Source organism: Uloborus diversus, chromosome 8 (assembly GCF_026930045.1).
Source record: "Uloborus diversus isolate 005 chromosome 8, Udiv.v.3.1, whole genome shotgun sequence".
NCBI lineage: Eukaryota > Metazoa > Arthropoda > Arachnida > Araneae > Uloboridae > Uloborus > Uloborus diversus.
Window position 1 is genome coordinate 92,498,032 of NC_072738.1, and position 12,870 is coordinate 92,510,901.

Genomic DNA, 12,870 nt, shown 5'->3' on the forward strand with positions numbered 1-12,870 from the left:
ACCGGACAACGAATACAAGTAAAGATGAAAAGAGAATTAGTTCCGCCCCTTGTAGCAAAAAATATGAATATAATATCTAATGTCCCTATCGCAGAATGTTTTTCCTAAACTGATGGAGCACATCAGCTGTCAGGTTTTCTCTTCAAGCCCGTACTGTCCACTCATCTCCCACACCCTTCCATCTATAGGTGACAGAATATGCGGGATTACGAACGTGCGAGCAATGGATATGGTTGGTATGGTTTGTTATCGTTTGTAGTGTTTTATATTTCTTTAAATTTAATAATCGGCTGCGCTATTAATTGTTTTTTTTTTTTTCGTAATGGCAACCATAACAGAAATAGGAATAGCTGAACTGTTTGAATGAAATGTGAGTGTTGTTTTTCTCGCTGGTGGATGACGAAGAATATTATCTCATCAAAAACAGCCCTGTTGTAAAAATTTCCCCGCCAAGAAAACCTTTAACTTTTCCACACAAAAAAGGTCTTCATCCTAAACCAAAAAACCCTCAGCCTTAAAAAGTTATGATATCCAGTTTGCCCACCAAGTATTTCTGCTAAATTATCATCCTCCCTCTTCTCCTCTTTCATCACACCTATTTCCATTAGAACCTCCTCCCATCTTCAACTCCTCAGAAATATGGACAGATCCTTTAAATTGTTTATCCTGTTTTGCGGAAAGCTTTTCAAAGCGAAGTGGTTACTTGGTGGGCAAAAAGCTTCCCGCCAAACAAGATAAACAATTTAAAGGATTTATCCATATTTCTGAGGAGTTGAAGGTGGGTCTAATGGAAGTAGGTGTGATGAAAGAGGAGAAGAGGGAGGATGATAGTTTGGCAGATACTTGGCGGGAAAACTAGATATCATAACTTTTTAAGGCTGAGGGTTTTTGGGTTTTGGGATGAAGGCCTTCTTTTTTGTGCGGAAAAGTTAAAGGTTTTCTTGGCGGGGAAATTTTTACAACAGGGTTGTTTTTGATGAAAAATCACATCTTTTTGCATTGATATTATTACTTTGCCTGTATTTTTAGAATTGAGAACTTGAAGTCAGAAAATTTTCAATTGAAACAACGCTGTTTTGTGTTTTTAAGGAACAATAATGGCAAGCCTAATTTCACGTCAAGTTATTTTCTGATCATTAAGATTCTATGTTCGTTTTGCGAGAATTGGGGTCGTTTAAATTTTATCCAATCCTTGTATCCTCTCTGTTGCAAAGAAAACTTCTTGGATAATAAAATACTATATTTTAAATTATATTGTTTTCTAGTATTTTACAACTTCGCAATAAATTCTATTACAGTTTCATTAAATGTTTTACAGCTTGCGGGCTATTTTAACCTAGCTTTTCAGTTTATATTAAATGACTTTTTTTTCTTAAATCGTGGATTATTTTAGGATTTTATGGGATAATTTTAATTGTTTGGTGATTTATCTTTCTCTTGATGGAAGTCTTTGTCTTGTTTAATACCTAGTTTTGTTTAAAAGTTCATTAAAAAGACGATATAACGCATGTTATCGCCAAGCAAAAGAAAAAAAAAACTAAGCCATTAAATATTTTAAATTTGAATGTGTCAGAAGATCTATACAAGTGTACTCGACGTCAAATCGTGGATATCCCAAATTCGTCACAACGACTGCGCATGATGCGCGCGGACTAAACTCATTAAAAGACTTGCTTAAATTGATTGCAGAAATTTTGTCTGCTAACAAATTACTGTAAAGCACGGATATCTACACGCGTATTTCATTGTGTTGTTTGTGAAAAATGCATTAATTTAGAAAATAAGCAAACTAATAAAAAAGTGCTATTTTTCGCTTTCCATTAAAAAGTTCATGTGCCGTATTCATATGCGTACAGTTTCATATAATATGTCACGCAAAATATTCTAATGATTTAACCTCAGTTTCGCGCTGACGTTTGAAATTTCTTCCCCCTTAAATATATCAAAACTGAAAAACAGGGGGAAAGAAATATCGTATCGGCAAATCTTTGAAGGGGAGGGGGGGGGGAGGACAGCATTCTAATCTCATTCATTAATTTGTTTCTCTACTTAAATATAAACAAACAAGATGGAATCTTAAAACAGAAAGCCTGTTCTTAGTCGCGTTTATTTTCTTTCGTCTTTCTTGGCGATGGATTTGTTTTGTTGGCTGCTGACATTTGGTTTCCTTGGTGGCCGGGACCAAGGAAACCGTGATTTTACTGGTATAAATTTTGCGTAAATATGTAAGTCTTTTTTCTTTCTTTTTTTTTAAATAAAAAGAACAAATTTTGATTTATATTTAACAATGTTAAGTGCACATTTAATATTAGATAATTAAAATATATCATGTTTGGGCGAGCAATTCGGCTTCAATGTCTGTAAATCAGTTAATAGCCATTAACTAAAATAAATAAAGTAATAACTAAAATATAAATACTTGGGGGGAAAAAAACGACATGTGGAGACAAAAATAGCTGCATAAAAGTAAGGAAATGATAATTTTTTAGTTAGTTTGCAGCTGAAATTATGAAAAAAATGTTCCATGTTAAAAAATGCAAATTCAAAAATTTTTGTAATAAAAGTAATTAGGGGTGTCCGCCTGAAGGGGGAGGGGGTCATGGCTCAGACTGCACAATTAAAATTTTTGAGGGAGGGTTTGAGGGGTATTTTTGACATCTAGAGGATGCACCCTTGCTCTTAAGGGGGTGGGGGCACCCCTGAAAGTAGTAAATATGTACGTTGGGCACAGAAGGAGGTAAAACATCGATGGAGGAAAAAACTGACATTAAAGTGAACAAGATAAGCCAATATAGTAAAGACAAAATTGGCTAAATGCCCCTGAAACGCAAATTTTATAACATACGAAGAGCATCATACTAGAAACAAATAAGTCTGATGCATTCTCTAAACGTTTATTTGGTATCCATTGTACATTTAAGAATACGGTAAAAAGAGTTATGCGAAAAAATTAAGTATGCGATAACAAAAAGGAAAAAACTGAATGTATTCAATAAAATAGACTTTCAATGCTTATAAATATCAATTTCTAATTCTTAAATCCTTATTTGAATGTATTAGAATTGGATCACAAAAGACTTGAAGAATAAAATTTTCTTTAATTTTTAACAGATATATAAAGCCTTTCCCTTCCAAGTATACACATATATATCTAAAATATTCTATAATATTTCCCGAGTTTTAAATTTCGAATAATCATAGCAACAAAACATAAAGCTTTTTAACATAGTAAGTTATGGCAAATTTGTTCATAACATTTCATATGAAGAGAAATAACTCCATTATTAAAAGAAGCGATCAGTGCTTTAGGGTAATTGTAATGGGTTGAATTAAATACATCTAGCAAGCCAAAATAACTACAGTGAGTAATAATTCATTACATAGTTTTTATGAATTAATAAGCTGAATAAAAATATTATTATATGCTAGTACAAAATGCATTACATATTAAATATTGGCAAATTTGTTCATAACATTTCATTTGAAGAGAAATAACTCCATTATTAAAAGAAGCGATCAGTGCTTTAGGGTAATTGTAATGGGTTGAATTAAATATATCTAGCAAGCCAAAAATAACTACAGTGAGTAATAGTTCATTACATAGTTTTTATGAATTAATAAGCTGAATAACAATATTATTATAACCTAGAACATTCGTTACATTATTTCAATAACAACTTATGACACGTTTTTATTATTAGACAGAAGAAAAGAAAAATTTACAGAATTATTATAAACTACATTCATTCAAACGTAGCATCAAGTTTTTTTTTCCAATAAACATAAAAAAAGTTAAAAATAATATTTAATCTGTTGCTTTCTGTGAATGATAAATGCAATAATAATAATACAACTGGCAGAATAATTTTAACATTTTAACAATGAGCTCAAATTAAGAAAAAAAAAAGCTATGTATCATTTAAAAATGTATTTTGAAACAAGAAGATTTTGCACATCTGGAGTATATTTATAGTTTATTAAATGCTCAATTCATCTTTGCAGGTGTGACATTTGTGCGTATATATTTGCACCTTTTTCTCGGAAGTTTAATGTTTGGCTTTTGATTTTTGTATGTTTGAGTAAAAGTAATTATTATGCATTTTAATATAAGGTGTCACCTTTCTAAAGAAAAATTCTTACACTTAAAATAAATATTTGTACTTCACACCCACAACATGTACAAATTAGTAGTTTTTAAATACATTTTTTTTTTTTGGAAATTTTATGTTTTTTATTAAAATACATAATAATTACTTTTACTCAAATTTTCAAAAATCAAAAGTCAAACATTAAACTTCCCGGGAAAAGGTGCAAATATACAAGCACAAATGTCATACTCGCAACAATGAATTGCAAATGAAACCGAAAAGTAAACATTAGAATAAAATTAAATAAGTAGAATAAGTAATGAAAATGGAAACTTACATGGTCACGCCTACTGCTACATAGTCGCCCGATATGTGGACACATACTGTGACGGTGGTATGAAATAGTTTGAAGCAGAATGAAATGTGAATGCCCGGGAATGGCAAAACGAAACCCATCGTAAATATAAAATGTAAAACTCAGTATAAAATATAAAAGTCAATGTAAAATAAAAGTACGCAGCATTGAAACGTAAAAAGAGTAAAAAGATATTTTTTGGTATTTTTTAAAACATTTTATAAAAAAAGGAAATTCGCGGAGCTCGCGCGTCAGCTCTCAATTGCTGCCATTTTTGTATAAAGGAGCGCTCCAGCTCTCCGATCTTTTATATACACGTTGCTGTCTTGATAATAATTATTAGCATACGATAAAGAGCGGCAAAAGCAATTATGTGAGCGTTATCAGTGATATAAGTGCTTTCCGCTTTTTTGTATTTTATTTTCGCCGCAGCGTATGTCGAAATCCTAAAACGTGTGACGTAGTTTCGTTGCGGCGTTTTTTCGCCCTTTATGGCAACTTTGACAGCAGTTTCGGAGGAAAATAGGAATAACTCAAGAGTTCCCACTCATTTTTTTTTGTTTTGTTAATAAAAAAGGCCTTTTTTAGACCAATATGCTAAAAAAACAAGAGACACTATTAACGACCATTTGTTTAATAAAATAAGGCTTTTTTGAGACCACTTTCTTTATTTATATCATACTCATAGCACAGGCATGACCATGCTCCTTTTAGAGATCATAGTTGTCAGTTTCTTTACACAGTCAATTATAAACTATTAAAGAATTTTAGTGGGTAACTGCCTTTCTCCCCCCTCCCAAAAAAAAAAAGACCCATGATATCCATAATCATAACAACCAGAATCATACAAAAACTGAAAGTTTTGGTGCCAGACAAATTATTTCTCAGAGTTTAAATAGTTTTTTCTCCATGGTCTGAAAAAATGAGTACACTGCTACAAGTCTTGATAATATCGTACTAATATAGGTACTAATGAACATGTTTCGCTTTTATCATTTATATCCTCTTTCAGACAATTACGGAGTGCCGTTCGGCAGCTTTTACTGACATGCTATCTACAGACGACAAAATAGAAGAAAGAAATACACGTACAAACGCAAAGTATTTGAGTTAAAATTCAAGGCTTTTAGGCACTTTTTTAGGTTTTTATATAATAATTAAAAAGTCAGACCTTTTCAAGGACTCTAGAGTTTTTCCTTGATAGCTGTGCGAAGACAAAGTTGTTTTTATACTATTTTAAGACTTTTTATCGAATTAGGAACAAGACATTAAAATTTTGGAAGGAACGAATTTTGCAACATAATAAAGTACAGCTTTAAGAAGCTTTTAAATTATTTTGGAATTTTTATCAGTAAAAATAATGCTTTCGAGGACAAATAAAGACGAAGAATAGTTAGGAAAGAACACGATTCAGATAGCATTGTGTGCGAATAATTAAGATGAATAAAATAAATTTAGCGAACAGGGTCGTTCCCTTAGACCAGATGGAACTATTAGAGGGAAAATTTTTATCGCGCCTCCCTGCGGTCTATAATGCAAAAAGTACAAAGCATTTATAAGCGATAGGTAAAGTAAACCAATAATGAAAGTAATTGGAAATGTAAGTTACCGGAGGAAAATATGAATTAGAAAAAATATACAGCAAATGCAAACAAAAATTAAGAATTTCATGAAAAAATTTTGCAAAAATGCGTGAGAAAGCAAGCAAATGATGACAACAGGTCATCAGCAAAACTTCAGTGACGTCACCAAGCTTATGACCCAGCAACATATATATATAGAGAGAGATAGAGCAAAGTTCACAGCAACCTAATCACTACTTTGAATTTCACAAGGAAAAGACAAAAGGTAAAGAGAGAGAGAGGGGGGTAAAAATTCTTTCTCTTTCTTTCACTCGTAGAATCATCAATAAAACATTAGACACCTTGCCAAACTCAAAATCACAATAAATGTAACGATTGTTGCAATAAATAGTTGTGTGAAGTCTGAAAAAAAAAAAAAAAAAAAAAAAAACAATAATCCTAAATGAAATGTTGATCAATCTTGCTACAAGTTTTCCAGTCGTGAATTTGAAATGTATAGCAGTTTTTCTTGCTAGAAGAGAGCAGTGGTATGGAAAACACATGTAAAGGGAGAATTTTCGGGCGTTTAAGAGAGGAAAAAAATGCCCACTTAAAATCACCATTATAATTCGAGATTCTACTTGAAATTACTTATTTTTAACCTAATTATTTTTTCAAAAAAATGAAAAAAAAAATACTTGTTTTCTTTCATTCGGCAGGGTAACGGCACCAGTAACAGACATGCTTAAGACATCGCTCCCTAGTTAACGCAATTTTCTGAGCCTTTTAATGTATTTAGACTTTTAAAACTAATTTTCTCTCATGAAACTACATCTCATCTAACTTTTGGCTCCTTCTGGATCCTCTGAATTAGTTAATTCTATTTTTATTTGCTCAATTTCGAAAAAAGGTCAGACTCCCAGTAACAGACAACCATAATTCTGATGATATCCAGTAACAGATAGGATGATGAAAGGATGAGTAATGGACATACTAATTCCCCTTTTCTCTTCAAAATGTGCAAAAGTTCTTTATTTTTAGATGTAAAACCTTATTAAATTCAAATGAACATGAAACACCGGCAGACCTCGTAGTAGCTGTACATAACTTTCCACCACTGCCTTGTAAATACCAACTGGCTCGTAAAATTCATTCTAATAACACTAGATGGCTGTACCGTATTCATGGGCCACATCAACATCAGTTTTACCCACCTAAAATTCTTATTATCAAATCCAAACTTACGACTGTCTGTTACTGGACCCTTGTCTGTTACTGACTGGTGCCGTCACCTAGTCGTTTCCGAGGGGTTGTTTTCAAAAGTTTTTCTGACCTGGAACATTCTGAACCCTTTCCATTCTGTGTACAAGAAAATTATGCTCATTGCATAGGAATCACCTCAAAATATTTTACAACAACGAACAAGCTCGAGAATCAAGTAAAACAACAAAATTTATTGCAGGAAATAGAGAGAAAGCAAAAAGTTACGTTAAACAAATAAAAACAAAGATAACAAAATTTATAGCACTTCTTATCGGATTATTTTTCTAATAAGGAAAAAGATTAAGGAACTTCACGTGTTATTTATTCATATAAGCTCAAATTGAACCTGTTATGCAAAAGAAATATGGATATCAACGTACAATTCTACTGTGGTAAGGTAAAGCGCAGTATCTGCAGAAATGATTCTTTGAGATATTTATAGAAACAGATTTTAGATTCCCAAATTGGGGATTACAATACCGGACCAAAAATGTAATACCTGTATTCGGTATTTTTAAAACGTGATAATGGAGTACCGGTATAAATGATGCTTCCGAGTATTAGAAATTAGAAATTCAGTATTAGAAATTTCTCAAAATATGATCGAAAACTATTTGTTTCGTTCACATATTTCATAATTTTTTGCAAAAATTATAATTTTTATGAAAACGTATTATGAACAAATGTAAAATATAGGAATAAATGTCATAATAAAAATCGGCAATTGTCAGAATGAATTGTCTCTAAACTTGGAGCTCTTTTTAGTGCATAAATGTCCACCAGTTGATAAAAACTTCTTTCTGAATTCACGGAAGTCGGTGGTACTGTTAACAATGCGCGATGCACCTCCTCTGATTTACCTCGGTCTTTCATCGTCAAATGAGTGATATTTTTGGACGAATCTTTTTGCTTGTGTGTTTGTTTGGTGTAATGTGTATTATTATTAATAATTTATTGCTCTTATGATTTTAATTTATAGCTTGTTGTAATTTCTCTTCGAAAGACGGTACTTTTCCAATATAAGCATCATTTTCAATGATTTGCTCTTGACCAAGATAGGATTGCGTTTGCTTTTTATTAGCCCTTTGGCTTGAAATTTACTATGAAATTAACTACATTTGATCGCGTTAGTTTGTTTTACTCATTTTCGTTTTCTTTTCAAAATTGTTTAGAATTATAATTGAGTAAAAACCTAAAAATATGTTCCAGTTGATTAGACCTTACCTCTACGCAAATTTTAAAGACACTATATAATTTCTAAATATTATCTTGACTAGTATAAAGCTAAATAGCAACGTTATGAGACAGGGCAACAAACCGATACCGGTGACAAGAAATTACCATTTGTTATATTGACAAGGAAGAGCTTTTGTTAAAATTCACTACAGTTAAGAAAAATATTTTTTAAAAAAATTGTACTTCTGCAATGGATGGTTGGAATGTTTTTAATTAGGAGGATGAGAGCCAAATTATCATCACTCGGTAACATTTGGGGTTCTATTTGGCAAAATTATCATAATTCGGCAAAATTTGGAGTTCTATCCGGCAAAATTTACAGTTCCATTTGGCAAATTGAGAATTTCCGTCTTCCCAAAAAATTAAGTTCGGGGCACCCCTGCCTGCATTGTGCTCTGCAGTCAAATGAGCCACAGTCTGGTGTCAATTTCGATTTACCAAACGGTAGTCTTCGACGTCTTTTTTCTTGATGACACGTTAATGTCCTTCACCGTCATTTTTCCAGCTTTTATTAATATAACAACAATAGATCGTGAAAAACCAACCAGTCGTTCAGCTTCAGAGATACTCGCTTAATCACGTGTCCTCCACGGTCTCGCCTCCACGCCATCCAGACAAGCTTGTTGAAAAATGTGAGGTGTAATGTAATGGCTCTCCAGTGTATATACTGTCTGACCACGGATTGTATGGAAATGCAAACTTTCGGTTTAGAGGCGGAAATAGGCGCATCTATTTGTTTTTAGGGATGCCAGCTTTTGCTGATGTATGTTAACCTCTAAATTAAGCAGCCTCATTCAAATGAGCGGAACACGAGCATCAAATTTTTATTTCCCCCTCATTTAAATAGACTCGTCTTAACTGGACGTTTTCCAATTCAATACAATCCGTGGTGGGACAGTATAAAACATCTGATCAACTTCCAGTAAGTTTACGTCGACCTTCATTCAGATTCAGCTTCAATCAACTTTATTTTGATTATTTCGCTGATTCAAAGCTTAGCCACCCTTAAAAGTGGGGCCCGGGTAAAAACGGAAGGTCCAAAAAATTGTTAGATTTGGAAAAAGGTTAAATAAAACTCGAAACTCTTGCCCAGACAATAAATCTAAATAATAACTAAAAAAAAAAAATACATTAAGGCTGCTCTTAAAATGATTACAAGTTTTCTATTAAAGTGAATGTGAAATTGAGCTTACCATGTGAAGTTTCCGTAAATGCTTACGGACATATTTCAGGGGAGAAGGCACCAGGCCACTTCTGCCGTCTTGCCCTACAAAAAAATACAATCGTTACCATACAAGTCAAAACATCCATATAAATATTCCAAAACCTAATCAAAGCATAAAACTTTTCAACTTAATACAAATTAGTCAGCATTTAGTAATTAATAACAGATTTGAAGCTAATCCTTTCTGATTGTTTAACTATGAACAAATTCGCTACATCGCTTGACAATCTGTTTAGATTGTAAAATGTTAATCAGATTTTTTCCCTAAAGAATGCCATAAGCAACGGATAATTCATTAAAAATGCATAAAAAAATTAAAAACAACATTTAAGTTGCTTCCGGACGGCTTCCCATACGTCTCATGTTAATTTCCGTTCAATCTACAAAATTTAGTTCAATGCGGGAAAAATCCTGCAAAAGGTACGCAGTAAATCCGCAGTCTGCAATCAAAGTTTTTTTACTGTATAAGAGATAAGTTCTCTCTGTAAACCAAACACCAAACACATATCTTGCTTCTTGCAAGAAAGTTTTTTTTTTTTTTTTTTTTTTTTTTTTTTTTTTTTTTTTTGTGGGACTCCGGATTTATTTTACTTTGAGGTTTTGCACAACAAGCCCAGCTGCCAGTTTAAAGTTGTAAATTTTAAGGAATTTTTTTCGCAGTATAGACTGGACCAAGCACCAACAAATCATTAATTAAAAATATATTTTACATAAAAAACTGAGCTTTAAACAAACTTTGTACATTAATGCTGATAGAACAGCGTGCAAACAGAAAAAAACCCTTATTTTTGAAAAAATAAAACTAAAATGAATATACCGAACGAATAAATAAAACAATTAGTTTTAGAAGTAATCTGCCTCTCCAAGAAATTTAGGAGGAATTCTACACAGACATTTTAAATTAAATTATTGCTCTAAATTCTTTAAAAAAATATGATTCTGAATATTTTCTCTAAATGTATAACCATTTATAAAATTAACTCAAAGTTTGCTTCAATTAAAGAATGCAATAAGTGGAATGAATGAGAATGCAATCTATATATCTATACTATTAAAATCTGGACGCATCTGTGTCTGTCTGACTCACATCCCGTAAAAATCGTAGGTGTGGAGAGTTGATCAAGGCACTGAAGATTTGACATTGTGCGAGGAACTTATTGCACATGGTCTCATCTTTGTGCGACCGTAATGAGCAGATATATTAACACGTCATTCTTTCAGTCGATTCGGTCGCAAAAGTACACAGCCGAAGGCGGGTTGGTGAGCGAGTCGCCGTAGGCGGCGAACGAAGCGAACAAGAAGCGGAGGCCCGCAGCGTGAAAGCAATAAAGTACTATTTTCTTAACAGTACCTATGAAGTGTTAAAGCAGAAGTGTTATGCAGTGTGAAAGCAATAATAAATACTATTTTCTTAACATCAAGCCTGAAAATCCTTCCTTCAGAAATAATCAAATATTCTATAGAAAAGTTACAGAAGAAATCATTGAAACTCAAAAACGAATATACATTAACGGCAATAATTTATAATTAGTGTTACAAACATTTTAAAAATACAATTATATAGAAAATTCTAAAAGTGTAGTTAAAAAAAAACTTGTTCATATCTCCCTCCAACTAAAAGCAGAAACAGCGATTAAACGCTCAATATAATGTAATACAACGGGATGAAAAGGCAATCACAGCTACCATTACACAAGTAAGCTTGCTTGTATTTTTAGGGGAAAAAAATTAATAAATTTAAATTTTGACGCTTTGAATTCAAACTATGTATTTCGCAATCACGAATTGCAATAAGACCTACTCGTTGAGTTTCTTGTTTCTACAAGTGGAATAGAATGGAAATGGTCAAGAAATTTGGACCCATCACATTATGACTGGTGATTTTCTAGAATAGGTAATACGAGACATATCCATTAAAAAAATAAATAAATAAATAAATTTAAAAAAAGATGATTAGGATGCGGTAATAAAGATTTTATGGCGGATATCCAACAGTACACATAGCATAAAGATTATTTAAGGAGCATAACGTTATGAATTTTTATTTCTTGTCAATCTAAAATGCTGGGAATAAGTGATCTTGAAATTTTGCATGAAGATGAAGTTTTGCTGTTAAAGTTCGTCAGTATCAATGTTTTTTCCTTAAAAAAACGTAATTATACACAAAAGCCCTTATTTTAATGTTGTCTGCTTGAGTTAATCCCTGAAAAAATACGAATAAAATAAAATCGTAGACAATTTAATTATGACGACGAAAATTTCGCTCTCTAAGTAAATATTAAAAACAACCTTCGTCATGATAATCTGAAAAATAAGAACATCAACTTTGGTCAGGATAATAATAGACGATTCGTGATAGCTCAAAAAAAAAAAAAAAAAAAGTTTCGCAAATAGTTTTAAAGATGTAGTTACAAGTGAGTAGAATCTTACCAGAAGAGAAGATTCCAAAAATGCCTTTGCAGTACCAGGGAAAATATCTTAACAAGCCACCAACGAAAGACCCGTTACCCCAAAATAAATAAGACAAATGTTCAATCTTGGGTGTACGATAAGTGCAAAGAATTTCATTACCTCCAGCAATTAAAATGTGAAAAGATATGATTATGCAGTTTTACTAGTTTCTGCCAACAGCTGGAAATACAAAACGGATCACTTGCGTTTCATTTAGGAAACACTCTAACACCTTGAAACCAAGGAAATCAACTTGCAATATCGCGGTACATTTCCCGATAACATTCAGCAAATTTGAAACTTCTACTTATTTCCGTCCTTTTTTTTCTCCTGAGACAACAGTTAATAAACTGTTATTTACTGAGCAAAACGTTGTGAGAAAAGGAACTTCGTCTACTGTGTGAAGATGTTTCACATTTATTTGTATCACCAAGCGTTGTTAAATATCCCCGCAAAATTAGAGCATATGATTCCGGAGTTCTTCCACTATACCTCAAAACATTTCCACTTTATTTTTTTATTTTCATGGTAGAAATCTGCTTTCCATGTAGGAGTTTTTTTATTCATCTTTTTTTTTAAATACTTCAAACTTATTTTTATTTTTTTGCTATACACCTCTGCTCTAAAAAAGCACACAGTTTTCTATATGTAAATTTTGAAGTTCAAAAAAAGCCCAGTTTATGTTTTGAA

The 12,870-nt window shown here is 32.2% G+C and overlaps 1 protein-coding gene across 1 annotated transcript in view; it reads right to left on the reverse strand.

Moving 5' to 3' along the window:
- LOC129227333 (uncharacterized) overlaps window positions 1–12,222 on the reverse strand; it is a 51,827-nt gene extending 39,605 nt beyond the window's left edge. The window contains exons 1-2 of the mRNA XM_054861877.1: window positions 12,160–12,222; window positions 9,698–9,771 (exon numbers count right to left, since the gene is read on the reverse strand). Coding sequence (XP_054717852.1) covers window positions 9,698–9,729 — 32 coding nt within the window. The 5' untranslated portion in view covers window positions 9,730–9,771; window positions 12,160–12,222. The remainder of the gene's footprint in view (window positions 1–9,697; window positions 9,772–12,159) is intronic.
- Between the last annotated feature and the right edge of the window lie 648 nt (window positions 12,223–12,870).